This window comes from Aphelocoma coerulescens, chromosome 6 (genome assembly GCF_041296385.1).
Source record: "Aphelocoma coerulescens isolate FSJ_1873_10779 chromosome 6, UR_Acoe_1.0, whole genome shotgun sequence".
NCBI classification, from domain to species: Eukaryota; Metazoa; Chordata; class Aves; order Passeriformes; family Corvidae; genus Aphelocoma; species Aphelocoma coerulescens.
Genome location: NC_091020.1, coordinates 16263287 through 16282575, shown reverse-complemented (window position 1 = coordinate 16282575; position 19289 = coordinate 16263287). Strand labels below are relative to the sequence as shown.

The 19289-nt window shown below is 44.9% G+C and overlaps 1 protein-coding gene across 1 annotated transcript; it reads left to right on the top strand.

The window, feature by feature from the left end:
- Window positions 1–104: 104 nt before the first annotated feature.
- On the top strand, window positions 105–15570 carry LOC138112385 (neurotrypsin-like). The gene is made up of 15 exons (XM_069019376.1): window positions 105–210; window positions 2260–2305; window positions 3522–3758; window positions 5017–5140; window positions 5840–6015; window positions 6525–6672; window positions 7504–7682; window positions 8086–8227; window positions 9279–9481; window positions 10465–10606; window positions 10856–11061; window positions 11620–11698; window positions 11944–12066; window positions 12606–12886; window positions 14417–15570. Exons 1-15 carry the CDS (start codon window positions 139–141, stop codon window positions 14725–14727), a joined length of 2469 nt encoding a protein of 822 aa, XP_068875477.1. The 5' UTR covers window positions 105–138; the 3' UTR covers window positions 14728–15570.
- The last annotated feature ends 3719 nt before the right edge of the window (window positions 15571–19289 follow it).

The window sequence follows — 19289 nt, the reverse complement described above, 5'->3', positions numbered from 1 at the left end:
CATCCCTTTCCCTGCGTAGAAATGGAAAAGGCACCCCGCTCCCTCCGGTGCGGAGCGGCTAGCGTGGGAAAGCAGAGCCTGGCAGCTGAACGAGAATGTGATGCTTGAAGAACCTTCTGCTCACTTTGTACATGAGGGATGGAAATCTCCAAAATACTCGGGCTCCTGGTAGAGCTCTCAAGTCTGCTATCCTGTCTCAGATGCGCGGAGGTAAGAAAAGGTTCTTTTTCTACCTGCTTGTAAGAAGTAACATGGCTCTTTTAATATCCTCACTATGAGTGGGTCTTGTTATTACTTGAATAAGTTTTTTAGAGCATTTAGGCAGCTGTGGTCTCTGGGAAGGACTGGGGACTTGGGGAGAGATCACTGTGCGTATGAAATTCAGAAAAACAAACCAGGAAAGCAAGCTGCACAAGGGCTTGCAGATGCTTTGGCTTGGGTTTGCAGTGTTTCTCAGGCACTGCAGTGACCCTGGCTGGAGAGATCCTTTGTTTCTGTTCTTTGCTGATTGTCTCTCTTGCTGTTGTGGACAGATGATTTATAGCTGCACGGACCTGGGGCAATGCCTGTGGCACAGGCTGTTTGCACTGAATGTAATTGGTGATGATGGTCAGAGTTGGGGAATTTTGGAAGCTGCTACAGAAACTGGCAGCAACTAATCTTTCATTAGAAGGGAAGCTTATTACTTGGACTGCAGTACTTTTGTTTATGGCCAGTTCCAAGAAGAGCAAGTCCACTCTCTCATATATATCCTGTTATTAATCTGACCCATCCCTCTATCACTGGCAGGTTTACGTGTGTCTGCAGGTGTACGCTAAAAGCTAGGGGTTGAGGGACCTGGATTGTGGTGCAGTCACAAAAGTACAGCTTAGCTTACTTTCTACTCTCTGCAAAGAGCTTTGAGATCTTCAGGTAAGTCCTTCAGTATTGTTGGTCCAGAAACCATTATGTGGGCTTGCAACAGCCTGATACATACAGATAGATGGATTTTTGGCTGAAAAGGGTTGATCTGTGCATCCCTTTGTGCATACGCACCTGAGATCTGATCTGCTACTTTTGAACCACATCAAGAATTCATCTTCCATATGCAGTATCCCATTCTGATTTCTGGAAGGTAAAGCTGGAGCTTGGTCATGGTTGTCAGCACCTGCTGGAACATATTCATAAGCTTGATTTGAAAATGATATCTGACATGAGTAGGTGTTGTTCTTGTCAGGTTTCTGTGGGAATTATCTCTGCTTATTCCAGAAGTGGATTTGGTTTAGTTCCAAATTTAACTTTTCCCCTTTGCCAGGGAGAGGTGAAGCTGAGAGAGGCAAAATTACTGCATTTTGAAGAAAACCACAACCATTACTAATAGCTAGTATTCTTTAGCTGCACATCTCCGCTCTGTGAATTTCAACCCTATGTTCATACAAAAGTATTAGAAATTAAAAACGTTAAACATTAAAAATGTTTAGAAAGTAATTAAACTACAAGGAGCTAGCAGAAACATGTACAGTTTCTTCTTTTCACTCTGGGTCTGTGAAGGTTCTTGCACTTGCTTGCACACCATGTAGTGGTGTTGAGTGGAGATCTGTATCTTTCAAGTCTGTAGTCAAGTTACAACCACAAAAACCACTGCATATAAGAGGAAATGCAATTTTGGGGCCAGACAGGATGCTAGAATTCTGAGGACTTTGGTATTTTTTGGTTTTAGCTATTTAACCCCATTTGGATAATAATACCCTAAGCCAGATCATATTTTCAAGTATTAAAAACAAAATCCTCAAAAAGCCACGTTGGATTTTCTTCCATGGATGTTTCCCACTTTATACATGGATGTTTATTACCATTTTAACAGGTATTCTGGGGGCATCATGCTGTCACTCATGTCACTCTGCTCCTGTGGCTATAGATGACTTGCCCTATAAATAGAGAGAGAATGAGTAGTTATTTTTCTTACTGATAATAATGATTTTCTTCTAGATTTTCTTTCCATAGGCATCTTACTCAGACTTCCAACTCTGCTGGAAACAAACAAGCAGAATCCTGTAATGTAGTGCTTAGATCAAGGGTAAATCTCTGCGGGCCAGTAATTATTCATTTAGCTGTTAGTGGATAGAGCTATGGCTGTATTTGAAGAGGAGCAATGGGGAGACCAGGGAAGAGGCTGGTTACTGGGGTGTGTTTGCCTAAAGCTGAGCTGCTTTTAGGACATGCCCATGTTTATTTCATTGGATAATCATCTCTCTGCTTTTGCTCTGTTTCTTTTCCCAGGCTTTCCTGGGATCTAAGCCCAGCGAAAACCATTTGCAGAGTACAGGTAAGAACAAGAAGTTATTAATTCAGTCATTGGGCAGATTCTTTCCTGCAGTGGTGATCTGAGACCATAGGCACGATGAACCTCTGCTACTTGGCCTTCTTCCTTTCTTTCCATCACTTCTTCAATCTTTTCTCTTGCCCCAGTGTCTGTTTATCTCTTTCACCAACATGGCCAGACTATTTCTGTTTCTTCATGTTGAATGCTCCTGCAGCTCCCTGCTCCTCCCACATGTTCTTTTACTTTAATCTATTTCTCTGCCTTGGTCTTTTTTGCATGCTTACCTTTCCTCTGCTGTAATAACTACTGAATTCTCATACACTCCCTCTGCATGTCCCAGTTGATGCCGAGCATATGGTTTGTTTTCCAGACACCGATTGGCAACTGCTTCTCATTTTTGTACCTTGCATTTAACCTTCAGCTGTCACTTATCCCCTCTGCGCTTGGCAGTGGCTGGAAGGCAAAAGACATGAAGCAAAGTTTCTTTGTACCCTTGCTCTTTGCCCCATGTGCAGAAGGGTTTTCTGAAAGTGTTGGCTTCATTTTGTTTACTTAGTGAATAGAGCTATAAATGTTGTCCCTTTCTCTGTCTACTCTTCCCATCTTATGGACTCTGAAAAGCCCACGGAACCTGGGGTTATTTTCCCACTTTGTTATTTCAGGGTCCTGAATGGAGAGTTATCTTCTTTTGTTAAGGACCATCATAAATTAATTATTGGGTATTTTTACATATTTCACACGGGCACTGAAACATTGGCACCTGCACTTCCGCCAAGATAAATTCCCTTTCCCTTCCAGTCCATTGGCCAAGTTCAGATAAGCCAGGTGATCTGCTGATGTGTATAGGGAACATACATACAATGAACTGCAGGGTCATTTCCCACCTTCCTGCTTTGTACAGTGCTGCTCCAAAGTGAGTACATGTATTGCATGTACAGTAATGGGAATCAGCTCAAATTGTCATGTTTGGGCCCTAAGTTAATGCTTTTCAAAGGGCAGTTCATTGCTTCAGATCAATTTGTGGTTTAGAGAGAGAGTATTATGAACATTCTTTGAGCAGCACCTGGAAGAGTGATAGAGTTGGAATCAAGCGAGCAGCAGTTGAGACTGCAGACAGGGGGTGTTTCACATAACCAGCTGGTTATGTTGGTTGGTTACGTTGTCTGAGCTTCAGCGTGGGATGCCTTAGGCGATGCTAACACTCCCTTCCTGTGCCCAGCGCCCAGCGTGTGTGCTGTGGGACCTCTCGGGTACTACAATGGCTCGCTGGCGGTCACCGAGGCCGGGGCAGAGTGTCTCAACTGGGCAGAGTTCCCTGATTATGTTCAGCAGTACCCAGACCGTGGCCTGGGGGACCACAACTACTGCAGGAACCCAGACGGGGGAACGACGCCCTGGTGCTTCTACCGGCTTGTGTCAGGGGCCATCGGCTGGGCCAACTGTGACTGTAACCAAGGTAATGGCTGCGCTGCCTCAGGGCTTAGGCCAGAAATGTGTGCTGCACAGACTTGCAAGTGGCAGGTGGAACACCCTGTGAAAGATGCACAGTACAAGGACTGTTCCAAATTGTTGAAATAATTAGTACTAGAGGCTAGCCTGTGTGGGAGAAGAACGTCTGTATATAGTAGGGGGTGGATTTAAGCTGCTGTAACTGTAATGCCTTGTATAGATGTTTTATTCTCATACAAGGAGATGTCTTTTGTTTTCTACTGCTAACTTACGCCACTTTGAAAACATTTTTAGTTATGTAGAAAACAACCCACTTCTGCTCCTTTAGGGTCCATATCAGAGCATTCCTCATGTAAGTGTAGCAGTTCAAATATAACAAGAAAAAAATCTTCTGTGGCAAGGCAGGTCATAGGCTTGTGTTAAACTTCCTCAGTGCTGGCACAAGGACTGCTGCTTACTTTGAGGCAAGCAAGAGGCTGAGCTCTCTCAATGCACTGGCTGCTGTGCAGCATTCTTGGAAATGTCCTGTTTGCTGACTTTCCTTGCTTTTCCTGCATTTTGCAGAACAGTTGAAGCGCCAGTTTAATCAATGAATTGACAGTCTTTTCCCTTGCCAGTGGATGTGCTTTCAAAGATGGCTTCATTAAAGGGAAGGATGTAAGTGTAGTGGTGCTGTGTGCCTGCACTGAGGTACTACAGACAGGAGTGTCCTTCTACAAGTACATAACTGAACGAGGAGATGTGCTTTCTAAACAGTGGTAGATATTTTTGGCGGGGTGGGAATTGAAAGGGCTAAACACTGGCACTTGTTTTTCTTAGAGAAATTAAAGAGGATTCATCTGCTGTTACTGAACATCTCACTGTAGCAACAGAGTCATGCAGGTGAAATGGTTGATGGAAATAGATCAGTGGAGTGTCAGCAGTAATTAGATAGCCTGCCATTTTCATACACCCTTTCAAGATAGCATGTAAAATCATCCCCAGAAGGAGAATCCTGGAGCTGTGGCAGAAGCCAAATTTCCTGCTGGTGTTACCATGGATTTGAAAAGAGCATAACACCAACCATCCTCCCAAGCAGCCATTGTTGGGACTGGGAAGGTGCCACATCCCACACTCCTTCGTGCACATCACTTTAGTGCCAGCACAGGCAAAACAGAGATGAAAGAAGCCAAGTGCAGTTCAGCTCTTTAGACTTTCTGGTCTAAAACTTCCATCAGCAGCTAGCAGCTGGTTTTTGGTTGGTATTTTTTTTCCTCTTTTGGAAGGTGCTGTGCGGTTGGCTGAAGACAGTAGTGTGGAGCTGTACTTCAATGGACTCTGGGGTACTATTTGTGCTGACCACTGGACTGACTGGGATGCCAGTGTTGTCTGCAGGCAACTAGGTCTCAGGTGGGAACCTCAGTCTGGTTGTGAGAGTTACATGCTTGTGTGGCTTTTGAAAGAGCAGCCTCTGTGGTTACAGTCCCTCTGGCACAGTGTGTTGGCTGGTGGAAAGGAGTTTGTTTTGTGGGCTAAATTCCCACTTACCAGGGTCCTTTTGTACTGTTTTCTTTCTGTGGCTACATCCAACCCAGTTAGCATTTTTTTAAAGAATAATTTCTGCTTCATGCTCCAGGCTGTGAAAAGTGGGCTGTGAGATCAAATTCCCTTTTTATGATCATCAGCTGGAGTTACTAAGTGATCTAACAGATAGGAGTATGAACCCTCTTTGGGTATCTGGGATTTGGATAGTCACACTTCCAAATAGCAAGGAGATAAGGTCCACAGAGAAGGAAGAAGGGGATTCAGATAGTTTGGTGTTTGAGTCTGTTAATGGGTTTGTTCATTGCTCTCAAACAAGGGTGCAATTTCTGACCATACCAACTCCTCTGTAGTAGGCCGGCACAAAAAAGGGTTAGGAAGTGCTCTGTGTTTGCTTGTGCTTTCCCATTAGAATGTAAATGGTCACCCCTTTATGCACTTCCAATCAACTGTGCACACTGGGATGTGAAATTGTCACAACTGCACTGGAGAGTCACAACAACTGAGGGAACTTGTAAGTCAAGCTGGATGTGACATTTCATTGCTCTGTTGCATCCTCTGTACCAGTGAGATCGGCACAGCTGGGAAGAAGAGTCATCCTGGACCATGGCCTGTTCCCCTGCACCTGCAGTCAGCAAACTGCCATGGAGATGAGGAAGCCCTGCTGCAGTGTGCCTATCAGGAAGCTATGTCAGGAGCTTGTAACCAGGGAAGTGCTGTGGTAACCTGTGTTCCTCCAGAAGGTAAATCTCCAGGGGAAGTTTGCTCCCTGCGTCTTCCATCACTGTTGCTGATAAGATGTAAAATGTGAAGCTGTGGAGAGAAAATAATTGGAAAATGTTCTTCTTTCACCTGCTGTGCAGGTGACTTTCTTCCTTCCATTGGAAAATTGTCTATCTCTTCCCAATCCCAAATAGTCATAATCCCAAATACTCATAATGGGTATCTCAATCACTGAAAGATGGCTGATGCTTATGGCCACATCCCCTTTTTATCAAGCCAGGTTTTTGTCTGCAGGCAGCAAACCCCTGGTCACCACAGCAGCCAGTTAAAGAGCTGTACTCTGGATCAGCAGTACCTCACTCTGGGGGCTGCAATCACAGGTGCTTATGGGGGGTCTAGAGGGGAGGATGTGGTAAGAGAGCATCCCAAGAGCTCCTCTGGCTAGAGAATGGTTCTACACCTGAACTGCTGGATGTGCTTTGTCTCTGTCTTGTTCTGGTGTGCTCTCTTTCCCTTTCTTGAAGCACAGGTGTGGGTGCCCCACTGCGTATAGTTGGGGGGAAGGAGAGCTTTGAAGGGCGAGTGGAGGTTTACCATGATGGCAAGTGGGGAACCATCTGTGATGACCAGTGGGATGATCGGGATGCTGAAGTAGTCTGTAGACAGCTGGGACTCAGGTAATTTCCCTGCTGTATGTCATGCAATAGTAATAGAAGTAGGCAGAATGAAGAACATGAGAACATGTCCCTTCACTATATTACCAGCCCTTCCTACAGGAGTTATACAGAAACCCTGGAAAACACAATTTTGGACTAATCATCATATGAAGGGATTTTGTACCCATTCCTGTCAATTTTATGGGTTTGTGCTGTGTAAAAAATATTTGGCACATTCCTATCTAAGGATTGTTTGTGTTTACCCCTGTTCATTATTTTTGCATACATGTCCTAATGCAAATCTTGTTGGCCTCAGTGACAACTTGTCATGGTGATTTCCATATGTGAACTGCAGTTGCTTACTTGGTTAAGTTTAAATACCTCCAGTTTCACTGGCTGCACTTACCCTCTTCAGACAGGAAAGCAAGTGAGAACACCTCATTCTCCTGTGTGCCATTCAGTGCTTAACATGGGAGCTGTTGTATACTGAGCATTCTTGAAAATCACATCAGTACAGGATTATTTAAAATAGATTATTCAAATTTGAGATCCCTCAATCTTTGGGAATTTTGCCTGTTATGAGATTGTAACTGAGACTGATGTTACATCATTGTCTGCAGAAGTCCCCATGTGTCTGAACTGTTCATGTTGTAGTAACATTTTTGTTATCTGTTGGAAGGGCTTATTACAAACTTTCCAATAACATATTTCAATTAACAGTAGGCAACTCCACTGTGTCAAAAATACAGATGATCTATGGGAGGACAGTGACCCAACATATGAGAGTCAAGAGAATCTGAGGACATAAGACTGTGGCCTTTCTTACTGAGCATATGTCTGTAATGTTTACAGTGGGACCCCAAAAGCCTTGTCATGGGCTCACTATGGGCAGGGATCTGGCCCAATCCTGCTGGATGAAGTGCAGTGCTCAGGGAATGAACTCTCCCTTGATCAGTGCAAGAAGAGCGACTGGGGACAGCAAAACTGTGACCACATTGAAGACGCTGGGGTCTCCTGTGACCCTTTCACAGGTACAGAAGTACTGCTCTGCCAGTCAGGTGCGGTTGGTCTTACCCTCACATTACTTGGCTTGCTCAGCAGCTAACCCTCTGGTTCAGGATCCTGCACAGCTTCCATGCATGGCTCCCACAAGGGCTGCCAGATGTGGAGGCAGAGAGCAAGGGAATGGATCAGAGGCAGACTCGATGGTGTTCCCGCAGTTTTGCTTAGGTGGCGTGGAAAGGCTGAAGTGAATCCTCCCTTGACAGATGGGCATGTCTGGAAGCAATGAACATTTGTTTCTTGAGTACCCACAGACATCTGTGTCTTTTGTTTCTTTCATTCATGGGTGGTACAGAGACCTAGCAATGGTGCACAGGCTGTTGCTTTTCTCCCCTGCTGAGTGCTGCCCTTTCCTTCTCCCACCCCTTGCAGAGGGCACTGTCCGGCTGGCTGGTGGCCGCAGCCCTGGCGAAGGCAGGGTGGAAGTTTATTACAATGGAGACTGGGGCACAGTGTGCGATGATGGCTGGACAGACCTCGGTGCCCAGGTGGTCTGCAGGCAGCTGGGCTTCAGGTAGGACTGAGAGTGTTTGTAGTGTCTGTGCTTCCTAATTTCAAGGATTAGATTCCATCACCCTTCACTGGAATAGGCTGGACCTTAATCCTTCAATGCTGTCTTTGTTAGAAGGCTTATTACCATTATACAACTTATTAAGGAAAGATTAATAGGTATCCACATCCTTTCCAATGGGAAAAAATAAGTCTATTATCTCTTGCTTCAGCCTGTTTCGAAAGCAGATAACAGGCTTAATACAATCTTTATGAACCCCTCAGCATTGTCAAAAAGTTCTCTTTAATGCTCCTTAAATTTGCAGGTCTCACCTCTGCTCTGTCAGTGCAAGGATATCACCTATCTGCTTCATCATCTATATGAATCACCTGCTTCAGTAGTTGAACAAAGACCATCAGGGCAAAGAAAGAGTAGTAATAGGGATTTTCAGCCCATTGCTGAGCTGTCATCCCTTCAGGCAGGAGTTTGGGAAAGATTTAAAATCAGGATACTGTCATTTTTCAGCTAGTAAAGTGGGGTTTTGTGGATTTTAAAAAATATTATTAGGGTCTCCTTCTAAAATTTCAACTTTATAGACCAAAAAGAGACTAAATTAAATTCTTCCCTATGAGTTCAGCTACACACTGTGTTTGTCATCTCTTTTGGTGCCTAGAAGTTTGTAGCTTTCTGCAGTTCAATTCCAGGTAGCTGCTTCCTATAAAAAGAAGCAGAATTACTCAAATGTTGACATTTTTGATGCCTCCTCTGCCAGCCCCTCCCCAAATTGATGTACCTGGTGCCATATCTGCAAGGCAGCCTCTGCTGGCCCTCTGTGCCTTTGAATGTGACTTTGTCCAGACACTAGAAAATGGACTGGTCTGAGCAGACCTCCCTGAATACTGAAACTGGTGAGATGTGAAGGTGCTTGGTTGCCATCCTGTGTGTCCACTGAGTGGTTTAGGTCAGAAGGCCACCCAGTACCACAGTTAAGCAGGGGAGTTTCTCTTTGGATATGAGCTTGGGTCCCTGTGTGGCATTTGGAGTTTTAATGTTATTTTCTGTTTCCTTCCTCTAGTGGTCCTGCTTTCCTGGCCTCTGAAGGGGATTATGCTGCTGGCCAAGGCTTCATCCTACTGGATGACGTGGCATGTGTGGGGACAGAGCTGTCCCTCCTGGACTGTCCCCACAGCAACTGGGGGCAGCATGACTGCTCCCATGCTGAGGATCTCGGAGTCCGCTGTTCCCCAGAAAGCAACACGGTCATGGATGGCAGTCTGGGTAACTCACCTTGCTCTTGCCCTGAACAATGGGGAAGTTTCACCTTCTGGTCTGTTCCCTTGGAAGCTCTGGCAGATGTGGGAGTTTTCCCTGCGCTGTTTCAACAAGGGGTCTGCTTTTTGAGGAGGAATAAGCCCTGGCTGAATTGTGGCACAGCCACAAATCTGTAGCTCCACCAGACCTACTATCAGATCAGCAGATAAATGGAAACTGGAGAGAGCTGTATTGGCAGTCTCTGAAACAAACCTGAGGGACAGTGGCTGCCTTAGTGTGCCATTGCTCAAGGGAACCCTTTACCTAGACCTTTTAGGAAACTGGTGTGTTTACATTAGTGCCACACCTTGCCAAGACAAGAGGACTTCACATGCAAGGGGTTGTTGTTTGCACTCCCTTGTGTGGATGGCACACTTCTAATTAAAATTGTGAAAGTATTTCATGTTAGCATAATTTCCTCATTTATATAATGCCTGATACTCTCCCCTTTCCTTACTACAGGATACTTTCCACTTTGTGAGACATTTTTTATTGAAATAGTTGGCATCCAACATTTTTGTTTTTCCTGGATGCAGAACTCTTCTCTTGCTTAGAATCATGTAATAGTTTTATAATTCAATGGATTTTTTCCCAGACATGTTTAAGCTTGTCTAACTCTTGGCTCAGGAGTTAATAACTTTCTTTCTGTTCTTGTTCTCCTCTTTACTCAGCTTTCAGAGTATGATCCACTGATGATTTCCAGTATGTATTAAATAAATTAATATGTATGTAGTCTTCTGATTCAGCACAGAGGTAAAATGTCTCATATAGACACACTTTTTTTCTTTCTCCCCCCCCTTTTTTTTTTTTTTTTTTTTTTTTTTTTTTTTTTTTGCTTGTTTTAAGCTTACTGATGTCTGGGATTCATCTTTTTCTATAGAACCCAAGTTTTGGACACCTGACCCCTCCGGTGGTTTTGCTTGCAGCAGCACATGTGTTTTCTCCTTCAGGGCCTCCCATGCGGCTGGTGGATGGAGAAAGCACCAAGGAGGGCCGGGTTGAGGTATTGCTGAATGGGCAGTGGGGCAGTGTCTGTGATGATGACTGGACAGACAGAGATGCTGCAGTGGTTTGCAGGCAACTGGGATTCAGGTAGGAGCTGTGGTATGGACATCTTACAGATAGAAACAGCTCTCGGGGGAGCACTTCTAGACTTGTTTCTGGGGGCTTAGTTTTCGTTTTGGCACACCCACATATGCTTGAGGGAGTAGGCTGCTCTTCTCACTGTACTGCTGTCTGTGTGTGGAGTGACATGTAAATATTATTCGTAAAATGCGCTGGTGCCTCAGGTTCATTTGCCTCCTGCTCACTGCAGATTAGCCACCCTCTCTCTAATTGCAGTGGTACAGCAAAAGCCAGGGCAATGGCTTATTTTGGTGAAGGCCATGGGCCCATCCATCTGGACAACATAGAATGCAGTGGCATGGAGCACAACCTGGAGCAATGTGCCAGGCCTGACACCAGGATTCGCAGCTGCTGGCACAGTGAGGATGCTGGGGTGATCTGTGACTATATGGAAGACAAGGTCCAAGATATCAGGAGAACAGGTGACATGCCCATTTCTTCTATGCAGGAATCTGGAGCTCTGGTTGTAGGATCTCTGCATGCTTTTGTGGTTTCTCCCTGTCATTCTTGTCTTTGGCTGAAACTTCACCTAGAAAATAAGCATGCCCTGTCCTGCACCTCCTAGTTTTTTCTTGTTTTCATTGTATCTTCTTAGCAGCACAGAGTGTTCCAGATTGGTGTAAGAAGCTCCACCCCTGTCAGGCCTTTGAGCCTGCAGAACTTCCCTACAGCCAAGTCACTATACTCTTCCTTAGAACAGCAACCATAAGCAAGCTTTGCGGTTTAGAGTACTGAGGAAGTATAGATATAAGTCCCATTCCTGGCATAAGACTATAGAGACTGCAGGTAAGCAGCTCCAGTGAAATTAAGGAAACCTATGGGATCAAATCTTCTATGAATTCCATATGCACAACACAGCGCAGTTGATTACCTTGAGAATTAATGCCCTCAGAGAAGGTGAATGGTATTTGGCTCTGTGACAGCAATGCTGATGCATAAGGTGAAGATTCCTACCCAACTGCTCTAACTTTGCTATGCAGGTCCAGAGTCTGGTGTGTGTGGGATGCGCCTGCTTCACCATCGCAAGAAAAGGATCATAGGTGGAAACAAGTCTCTGAGGTACTACCCTGTAATTGCTGAGAGAGCCAGACTGGTTCCAGCTTTCCATTGGGCTCTGGAAATAGCCTGGCAGATGCTGACTACATTAACACATTTTCACTGGTGATTTTTGAACTTGGTTTGGACAATGTGCTATCTAGGGAAGAATGCAAGCCAGCTGAGCCCAGACAGGACAGAGTGGATGGGAAACGAGAGAAATGGCTCCCATGTGTGTGACACTGCTTATTCCTCTATTTCTTCTTCAGAGGCAGTTGGCCATGGCAGGCCTCACTGCGGCTGAAGGGTTTTCGTCGAGATACTCGTCTGCTGTGTGGAGCAACACTGATCAGCAGCTGCTGGGTGGTGACTGCAGCCCACTGCTTCAAAAGGTATGTTTGGGACTGGGGAGCCCTGAGGGATACTCAGTGATGAACAAGATAACCTCATGCAAGTTTATCCTCCCAGCCCAGTGGAACCACATGAGCAGTTTCTAAACCAAGACCTTCAGGTTATGATGTGTGTGATCTTGGAGTGCTTATGGGGATGACTCAATATACACTTGCTTTTTCCTTCCCTGATTACACCTGGCCTCTTAACTCTGAGGCTGTACAGCTTAAAGGGAACCAGCATTTTGCCATTCTTAAGTGCTTTAAGGAACTGTGAACAGGTCAGTTCACAAGCCTGTTGGCAACTATAGTAATCATTTTTATAGGAAAAAAAGTCCTGTGCATGGTAGATACTGATTTGGGACACCAAATCTGCAACAGCTGGTGTGATCATATCTGCTAAAGAGGTCCCACAGTCCTGCAGCTGGCACTGTTTTATCACTGTGGTGTGAGGAGGTGGTTCAGTCTCATAGCAACTGAGACTTGTGTGTCTGCTTCCCTCTTGGTAGGAATATCAAGATCTTGAGTCTGTTTTTCTCCAGGTTTGGTGTTGATGTGCGGCGCTACCTCCTGCGGGTGGGCGACTACCACACAGGCGTGAAGGATGAGTTTGAGAGGGAGCTGCCCGTGGAGCGGATTGTCCTCCACAAGAACTACTGGGCTGGCAGCAATGATAATGACATAGCCCTTGTCCGGATGCGGGGCAGAGAAGGGCACTGTCTCTCCTTCAATCACCACGTTCTGCCCGTCTGCCTGCCCGACAGGAGAGAGAGGTCTGACATCAACAGGCAAGCATGCATCATCTCCGGCTGGGGAGACACAGGTGAGTGGTGGGGCTTTGAGGGGCAAGAGGGGTGAGGAAGTTTGGCTTCAGAAGCCTATATGGGCCATTAATTTATGTCAACTCAAGGCTATGTTTTCACTGCTCCTATTGTCTGTGCCAGCGCATGGTGCTAAGGAATGGGGAGATGAGGTGGGTTTTGTGCTGTTGTGTTTTCTTCTGATTTTGAGGCTTATTAAGTCAGCTCAATATTGGTGAAAGCTTTGGTTTCCATAGCATCCCTCTGAAACTGTGGGAGAGACAAATGTTGCCATCTGGCCACGGTCCTCTCTTTCTTCCCATTTCTACGTTTCCCACAGCAGACCCCTAAGGGAGCAGCATGTGCAGAGCCACTATACCAAGCCCATGGGAGGCCCCCATGTTTCCATGACCTCCTGCCTTCTTCATGATACTGTTATAGTGAAGTGAGGGCTTAGAGGTGGAAGGAGCCCTCTGAGAGGGAAATCTCTCTCAGACTACCTTGCTTGATCTCCCTGTGTATTTCTGCAAGCCCAGATGGGCTCTGAGTCTGGTTTCTTCCCTGGATTCAAGACAGCCTGGACCTGTCCTGTCTGAGCACATCGCTGTGAAGTTTCCTAGGTAAAAGGGAGGAGGGAGGCCTTTCTGAGGCTGCTACGACTGGAGAAAAGCCATCTATTTAGAAATACTTCCTGCCAAAATCCCCAGGAGCTCTACTGTTGATTTTGGACTTGCCCATCCTTCTCAGCTGTTTCCCTAGCTATTACCCCAGCTGTTTAACTGCAAGTACATATTTGCCTTTGGAGTCAGTTGTGCCAGTTGCACATGTCACTTCAGGATGTTTGGGGTGGATCAAGGAGCAACTTAGCCATGTAACTACCTTAAGCTGTACTGGAGCTTAGTGGAAAGAATCCTTCCCACACACTAAACCCAGCTTTCTCAATGAGGAGCACTTACCTACTACCTTGTGAACTTAGATAAATCTTGGGCACAGAAAGGTCATACTCTAATATAGCACATTAGCCTTATGTTCTGAGCAACCCTGGGGTAATAAAGAGATTTGATCAAATAGACACAAATCTGGCCAAAGATGAAGTGAACTCCCTTTGAATAATATTTGAATGCCTCTGAAACATCTTCTAAAACTTCTCTGAGCACTGAGCACTTAACAGGTACTACTGCATTTATTCTCTTGAGAAAACACTGTCCTTGCATTACTGAGGAGGAAATGGAGGTTTGGAGAGGTGAAATAAATTTGAGCAAGGTTCAAGTTACTTGTTGGCAGAACCAGGAGTAAGACTCATCCTTTGATGTAACCTTTTTCTACAACCATCTTCCCCACATCTTTGATCTTACAGCTCTTTTTTTGTGGTCTGGCTTGGCATCACTGTTTTCTGAAGTTCTTGTGGTTCAGAGATGCTGAGCTCAGCCTATTTCTGTGCTGCAGATTTGACATGAAATGTTTAAGTGTTTGTTTTTGTAGGGAGCACTATTGCACCAGATTGCTACTGTTGTCTGTACTTGAATGAGTCTGGCTGGTCTGTTTTGTTCCAGGAAAGTCCTATTCAAGAACCCTGCTGCAGGGGGTGGTGCCCCTTCTCCCACGGGAAGACTGTGAGGCCCGTTATGGGCAGAAGTTCACCAACCGCATGATTTGTGCTGGGAACCTCTCTGAAGATAAACGGGTGGACAGCTGTCAGGGTGACAGTGGAGGGCCACTCATGTGTCAGAGATCAAATGGACGCTGGATCATTTTGGGCATCACTTCCTGGGGGTATGGCTGTGGTCGGAAGGATTCACCTGGTGTGTACACAAAGGTCAGCAAATTCGTACCCTGGATCAAGAAAGTGACCAAGCTAAAATGAAAATGACTGAACTCTAGGAATTTCAGCATATGGTCCTTTTGCCCTGCAGCAGCAGAAGGCTGAGGCTTCTGGTCTGTGACTGATGGAGATTTATTTTGTCATTGGACACTGGCAAAAGACTTTAATGTAGAACTGAAAGGAAAAGAGTTATGACTGATTCTTTAAAGTCTTTGGTTTCGCTTTAGTCTGTAATCCATAAGCAGAGAAAGCAGGTGCACAGTGGTAACACCGATAAGTATGCGTTGCTCTAAATATTTGAATCCTGTAATGCAATCAAACTTATTCCTTTGCCCTGGCACACAGAAATGGTAGAAGTAGAGAGAGACCTACTGCTGCAAATCTATTCCTGGTTGTATGTTTGGACAGCTGAAACATGCTGCAAGGAGAGGTGAGATGCTTGGAATATGGCCCCAGGTGCTGGCATCGTGGAAATCTTCAGATATTTTTTTGTGACAGCTCTCTTCAATTCCAGGAATCAGAAGATTTGACCTGAGTTGAGGAACAGGCCAAGAGTTGGGTTTTTTAGCTTCCCTGTTATGTCTCTAGGGGGAACATTTTCCCTTCTGAATAGTAGGTCTGCTTCCATACGATCCCTTTCAAGTGTCTGCCTGTACTGAGAGATGCTTGTCCCCCCTGCTGTAATCCTCTGTCACACACTTCCAGCTGCCAGATGCTATGGTTTCATTGCTGCTTTTTTGCTATAGTAGTTTGTGTGTGTGGTTGGGCTTTTTTTGTTTCCTTAAAATAACATCTTCTAGAATCAGTTGTTGGTGTGAGAGGCAGTAGCTTTCTTGCCGTCAAGATTACTAACAAGAACTTAAGAATGTGACCTCAAGTGGCTGAATAGACATGTTATTTTTCTTTAAATCCAAATGTAATGTTAATCTCAAACATTCAGGTGTTGAATCGTGATTTAACAGCACTGTGGTGACTTCCTATTGGCCCTTTATCCATCATAGTTATTAGCTGCCCTTTGTTTGAGCTGCTAGTCTTTAATATCTCTGTGTTCAGAGTTTTCCATGAAACATGGAATCACTCCTGGGGTATAGATACACCTCAAGCAAACTACTCACTCCTTGTGAAAAACCCTAAGTGTCCTGCAAAGCAGCTTCCCGCTTTCCTGAAATGTGTCCTATTCTTGAAACCTCTGGGCTATGCCTCCTTTTTTGTCTTCTTTGTGCTGTTTCTCTTTTCATTCCTCTCAGTGAGAGTAAACTGGCTTAACTTGAGGGTATGCAAGCACTGTCATCAAGCTGCAGTTCTCAGCCTGGACAGATATAATGCTGAGAGAAAGCAAGGGTTATTGAATACTACAATTTCTTCCTTCTGTCTCCTCCAAACAAATGAATAGAGTTCCCTCTTATGCCTTAAGCACTTTTTAAAGTTAATTTATTATTCTTGAGCAGGTAAAAAAATGTAAGTAGACAGAAGGGCTAAGTGCCTTAACGGTTGTACAGTGCAGCTTCTTCTCACTGTGTGCAGATAAGGCAGAGAGAAGAAAGGTCTGTGCAGGAGCAAAAAGCTTTGATGTATAACCAAGGGCTCGAATGTGGAGGATTAATACAGGATGGGACACATGGAACTTGTGTTAGATGTGCATGTTTTGGGTAGGCAGTAACTGGGTCAGGCAGAGTCTGGAAGGTCTGCACTCAGGGCATTGAGATGTTCAGTATCTGGGTATTACCAATGCAAGAACAAAAGGCAGAGCACAGTGTGTGGATTAGCAATGTCATATTGCATGTGGTGATGTGTGTGACAGAGTTCTAGAAATTGCCTTGGGTTCAAGAAGTAATGATTGGCCAAACCTTTAATTTGTCTTCTATAAAATAGCTTAATGTAAAGGTGCTGACCTGACTAGGTGGCTGATTTTTGTGTGTGAAGGCTAAACTAAACAGTTTCACTTACCCTTTCCAGGTGTTATAGGACAGCTGGGCTACCAGTGTTGCAATGGACTGTTTTAAAATTCTGCTTGCAAACTTTATTTTAACAAAGAATTGTCAGCATCTTTAAAACATGCAATGTCAGAACTCCTGCAAACTGGCCTTTGAGACAAACCTGATCCATTTGTGCCTCTTCTTGAGGTGCTGAATGTCTTCAGCGCAGGTTTGTGCTGATAACCCTGTTTAAAATGCCAGATTGATCCCTTGGCAGCACTGTGCTTGGCTCCACACTGGCTGTGTTGTCCTATAGCTGCTGGCAGAGTCTCTAAAATGCAAGCTGCAGACTGCTCCTTATCTCCCAGGAATTAAAATGCCAAGAAGACCGAGGGCAATTATGTCACAGACCTCATCTTGTGGGGGATTAAATGCCAAGTTCTACACTGGCAGGAGCAGTACCTGTCTGGGAAACATGGAGGGATTTGGCTTTCACCTTCTGCCTCCCCTGAGCCAGCATGCTACAGCAGCTCAAATGCTGTGCCTTGGGTGCTATCACGTCTCTAGTTTAACCTGGTTTGATCTTTCAGTTTATACCCATAACCCCAACAGGCATAGGAACACCCAAAGGATGGCACTGTGAGGTTATTTCCCTAAACCTACTTAGCAGGTGACCATTCAGCAGTTAGCACCAATTACCATGTAACACAAGTGAGATGCAGGCCTGGCATTGTCTTCTGAAATTCCCATGTTCTATTTAAAAATATTTATTTCTCTTAGATCTTATCACTATGAAGGCTGTGAGAATTCTTGTAATTACCACCCTGCAAGTCCTGCATGAGCCGGGAGGAGGGAAGGAAGTATCCAATCTCATTTGCCTGGTTTCACACCTTACTGGCACTGTAGGCAAGCCTGTCAATATTTCCTACATTAACCTGGCCTGTTGCTCTTCACTGTTTAACCTGGGACTGTGGCCCAAACCAAACTCATATGCTTTGCCACTGAGGCTTACTGGAACTGCCTGGTTGGATGAGCAACACTCAATCACCCTAGAACTGTATTTTATAATGTTGGACAGCAGCAGATGTTTCAAAAGAGAGTACGTGTGAGTTGTACTGAGCAAGTTTTAACAACATTCCTTTTGGGGAATTTTGTTCTTGCCCATTTAAATTAATTACTTGCATTACTATTATCATCATTAAGAATGGAAGTACAAATACTTGGTCCTCTAGGTGTTGTACAAACACTGTGCACTATCCTTTTTTCTTTTTTTTTTTCCTGAAGTATAAGAGTTTATATCTCTAACTTTAATGTAACCAGCCTTCATTTTCCATATGAATGTTTAAATTTCTTGGTTTTAGTCCAACTAAGCTCTCAATCTCAGTATTTTCTGGCAATGAAAACCATTATAATTTTATTCTCCATAGCACATGATTTCTTTTTATGGTTCCTGAATTAATTGCCTTTTGTTTTCATTGAGTACCATCTGTCCTTGCGTTCTCAGCCACGAGAGGAAATAAGGGGCCTGGCTTTATATTCTCTGTTATGCATTATTCTAGAGATAGTTCCTTTTCTAAGACTGTGGCTTCTCTGTCTCTCTTCAACCCAGGCTGTCTAGGTGTCTGATAACATGCTGACTATCTCTCTGTGTCTTCTCTTTCTGATGGATCTTTAAACTTCCGTAAACAACTGAATGCAATTTGCCAGGGGAGGCTGTATCCCCTGCTGATTATTTGACTACATTTTTCTATAGTAGGGAATTCTGTAAGTGATTTCAGTGCTGTACACTGGAGCTAGTTTTAAACTTGCTAGTGTGGTCCTGGTGGCAACCTTGCTACAGGGGGACGAAAACCCACTGAGGTTAGTTCCCCCTGTGTCTCAGGTAGGTGCACCAGTCCCACTGAGCTCACAGCAATTGCTGTAGGTCTGTCTGGGGAGCTCTGGGCAGGAAGCACCTGGAGAGCCATGTAGAGCTCTGCCTGTGCTGACACATGTGGAGGGCTGAGACAATCCACCTTCACAGCATTAGTTCATTGGATAAGGCTAATGCATGTACACTGCTTCCAGGAGCTGAGAGCTCAGCTCGGTGGCTGCACTGTGCCAGGTAGATGCTCTGAGAGAACTTTCCATAGCAGAGTGGCACATCATGGTTGTGTGAGAAAGGGAACATCCCTACGACTGGCTAGGAGCATTCACAGCAGTAGAAACATGGCTATGGTAAGCATCTAAGGAGCAGCTCTTAGTGCTGCAGGTATCCCTCTTTGAGAGAATGCCCCAGTGCTCCAAAGGCTGCCCCTGTACTGGGGTCTTCCTGACCTGCAGTGGTACTATATTGAACCTGTCCACACTTTGGCCAGCTGAAGCTGAATTAAAGATTTATCACTTTCTTGTGGCTGAACCCTGTTCTGATGATTTCTATGAATTATGTTCTAGGCTATAATTAATCAGGCAGCTGTTAATTAACCTGGACAGGATGTCGATCATCCTTATAATCCCTGTAAACTTGTAGCAGAAAATAACGGATCTGTTTCTCAAAGGTATTAGTGGAGGTAAGGAACCAGGAAAGTGGGTATTTGCTATGTCAGGGGTAACAGAGGTAGGTCTGCCTTTTGTCTGTCTTCCTTTTTTCCTGAAGCCTATATGCTGACGTCTCTTCACCCCAAAAGAGCTGCAGTGATCCATCGACCA

Coding starts and splice junctions, on each gene's coding strand:
- LOC138112385 (XM_069019376.1), top strand. CDS start 139: ATGGAAATCTCCAAAATACTCGGGCTCCTGGTAGAGCTCTCAAGTCTG. Junction 6,016..6,524: donor AACCTGTGTTCCTCCAGAAG/GTAAATCTCCAG, acceptor CTTGAAGCACAG/GTGTGGGTGCCCCACTGCGT. Junction 7,683..8,085: donor CTCCTGTGACCCTTTCACAG/GTACAGAAGTAC, acceptor CACCCCTTGCAG/AGGGCACTGTCCGGCTGGCT.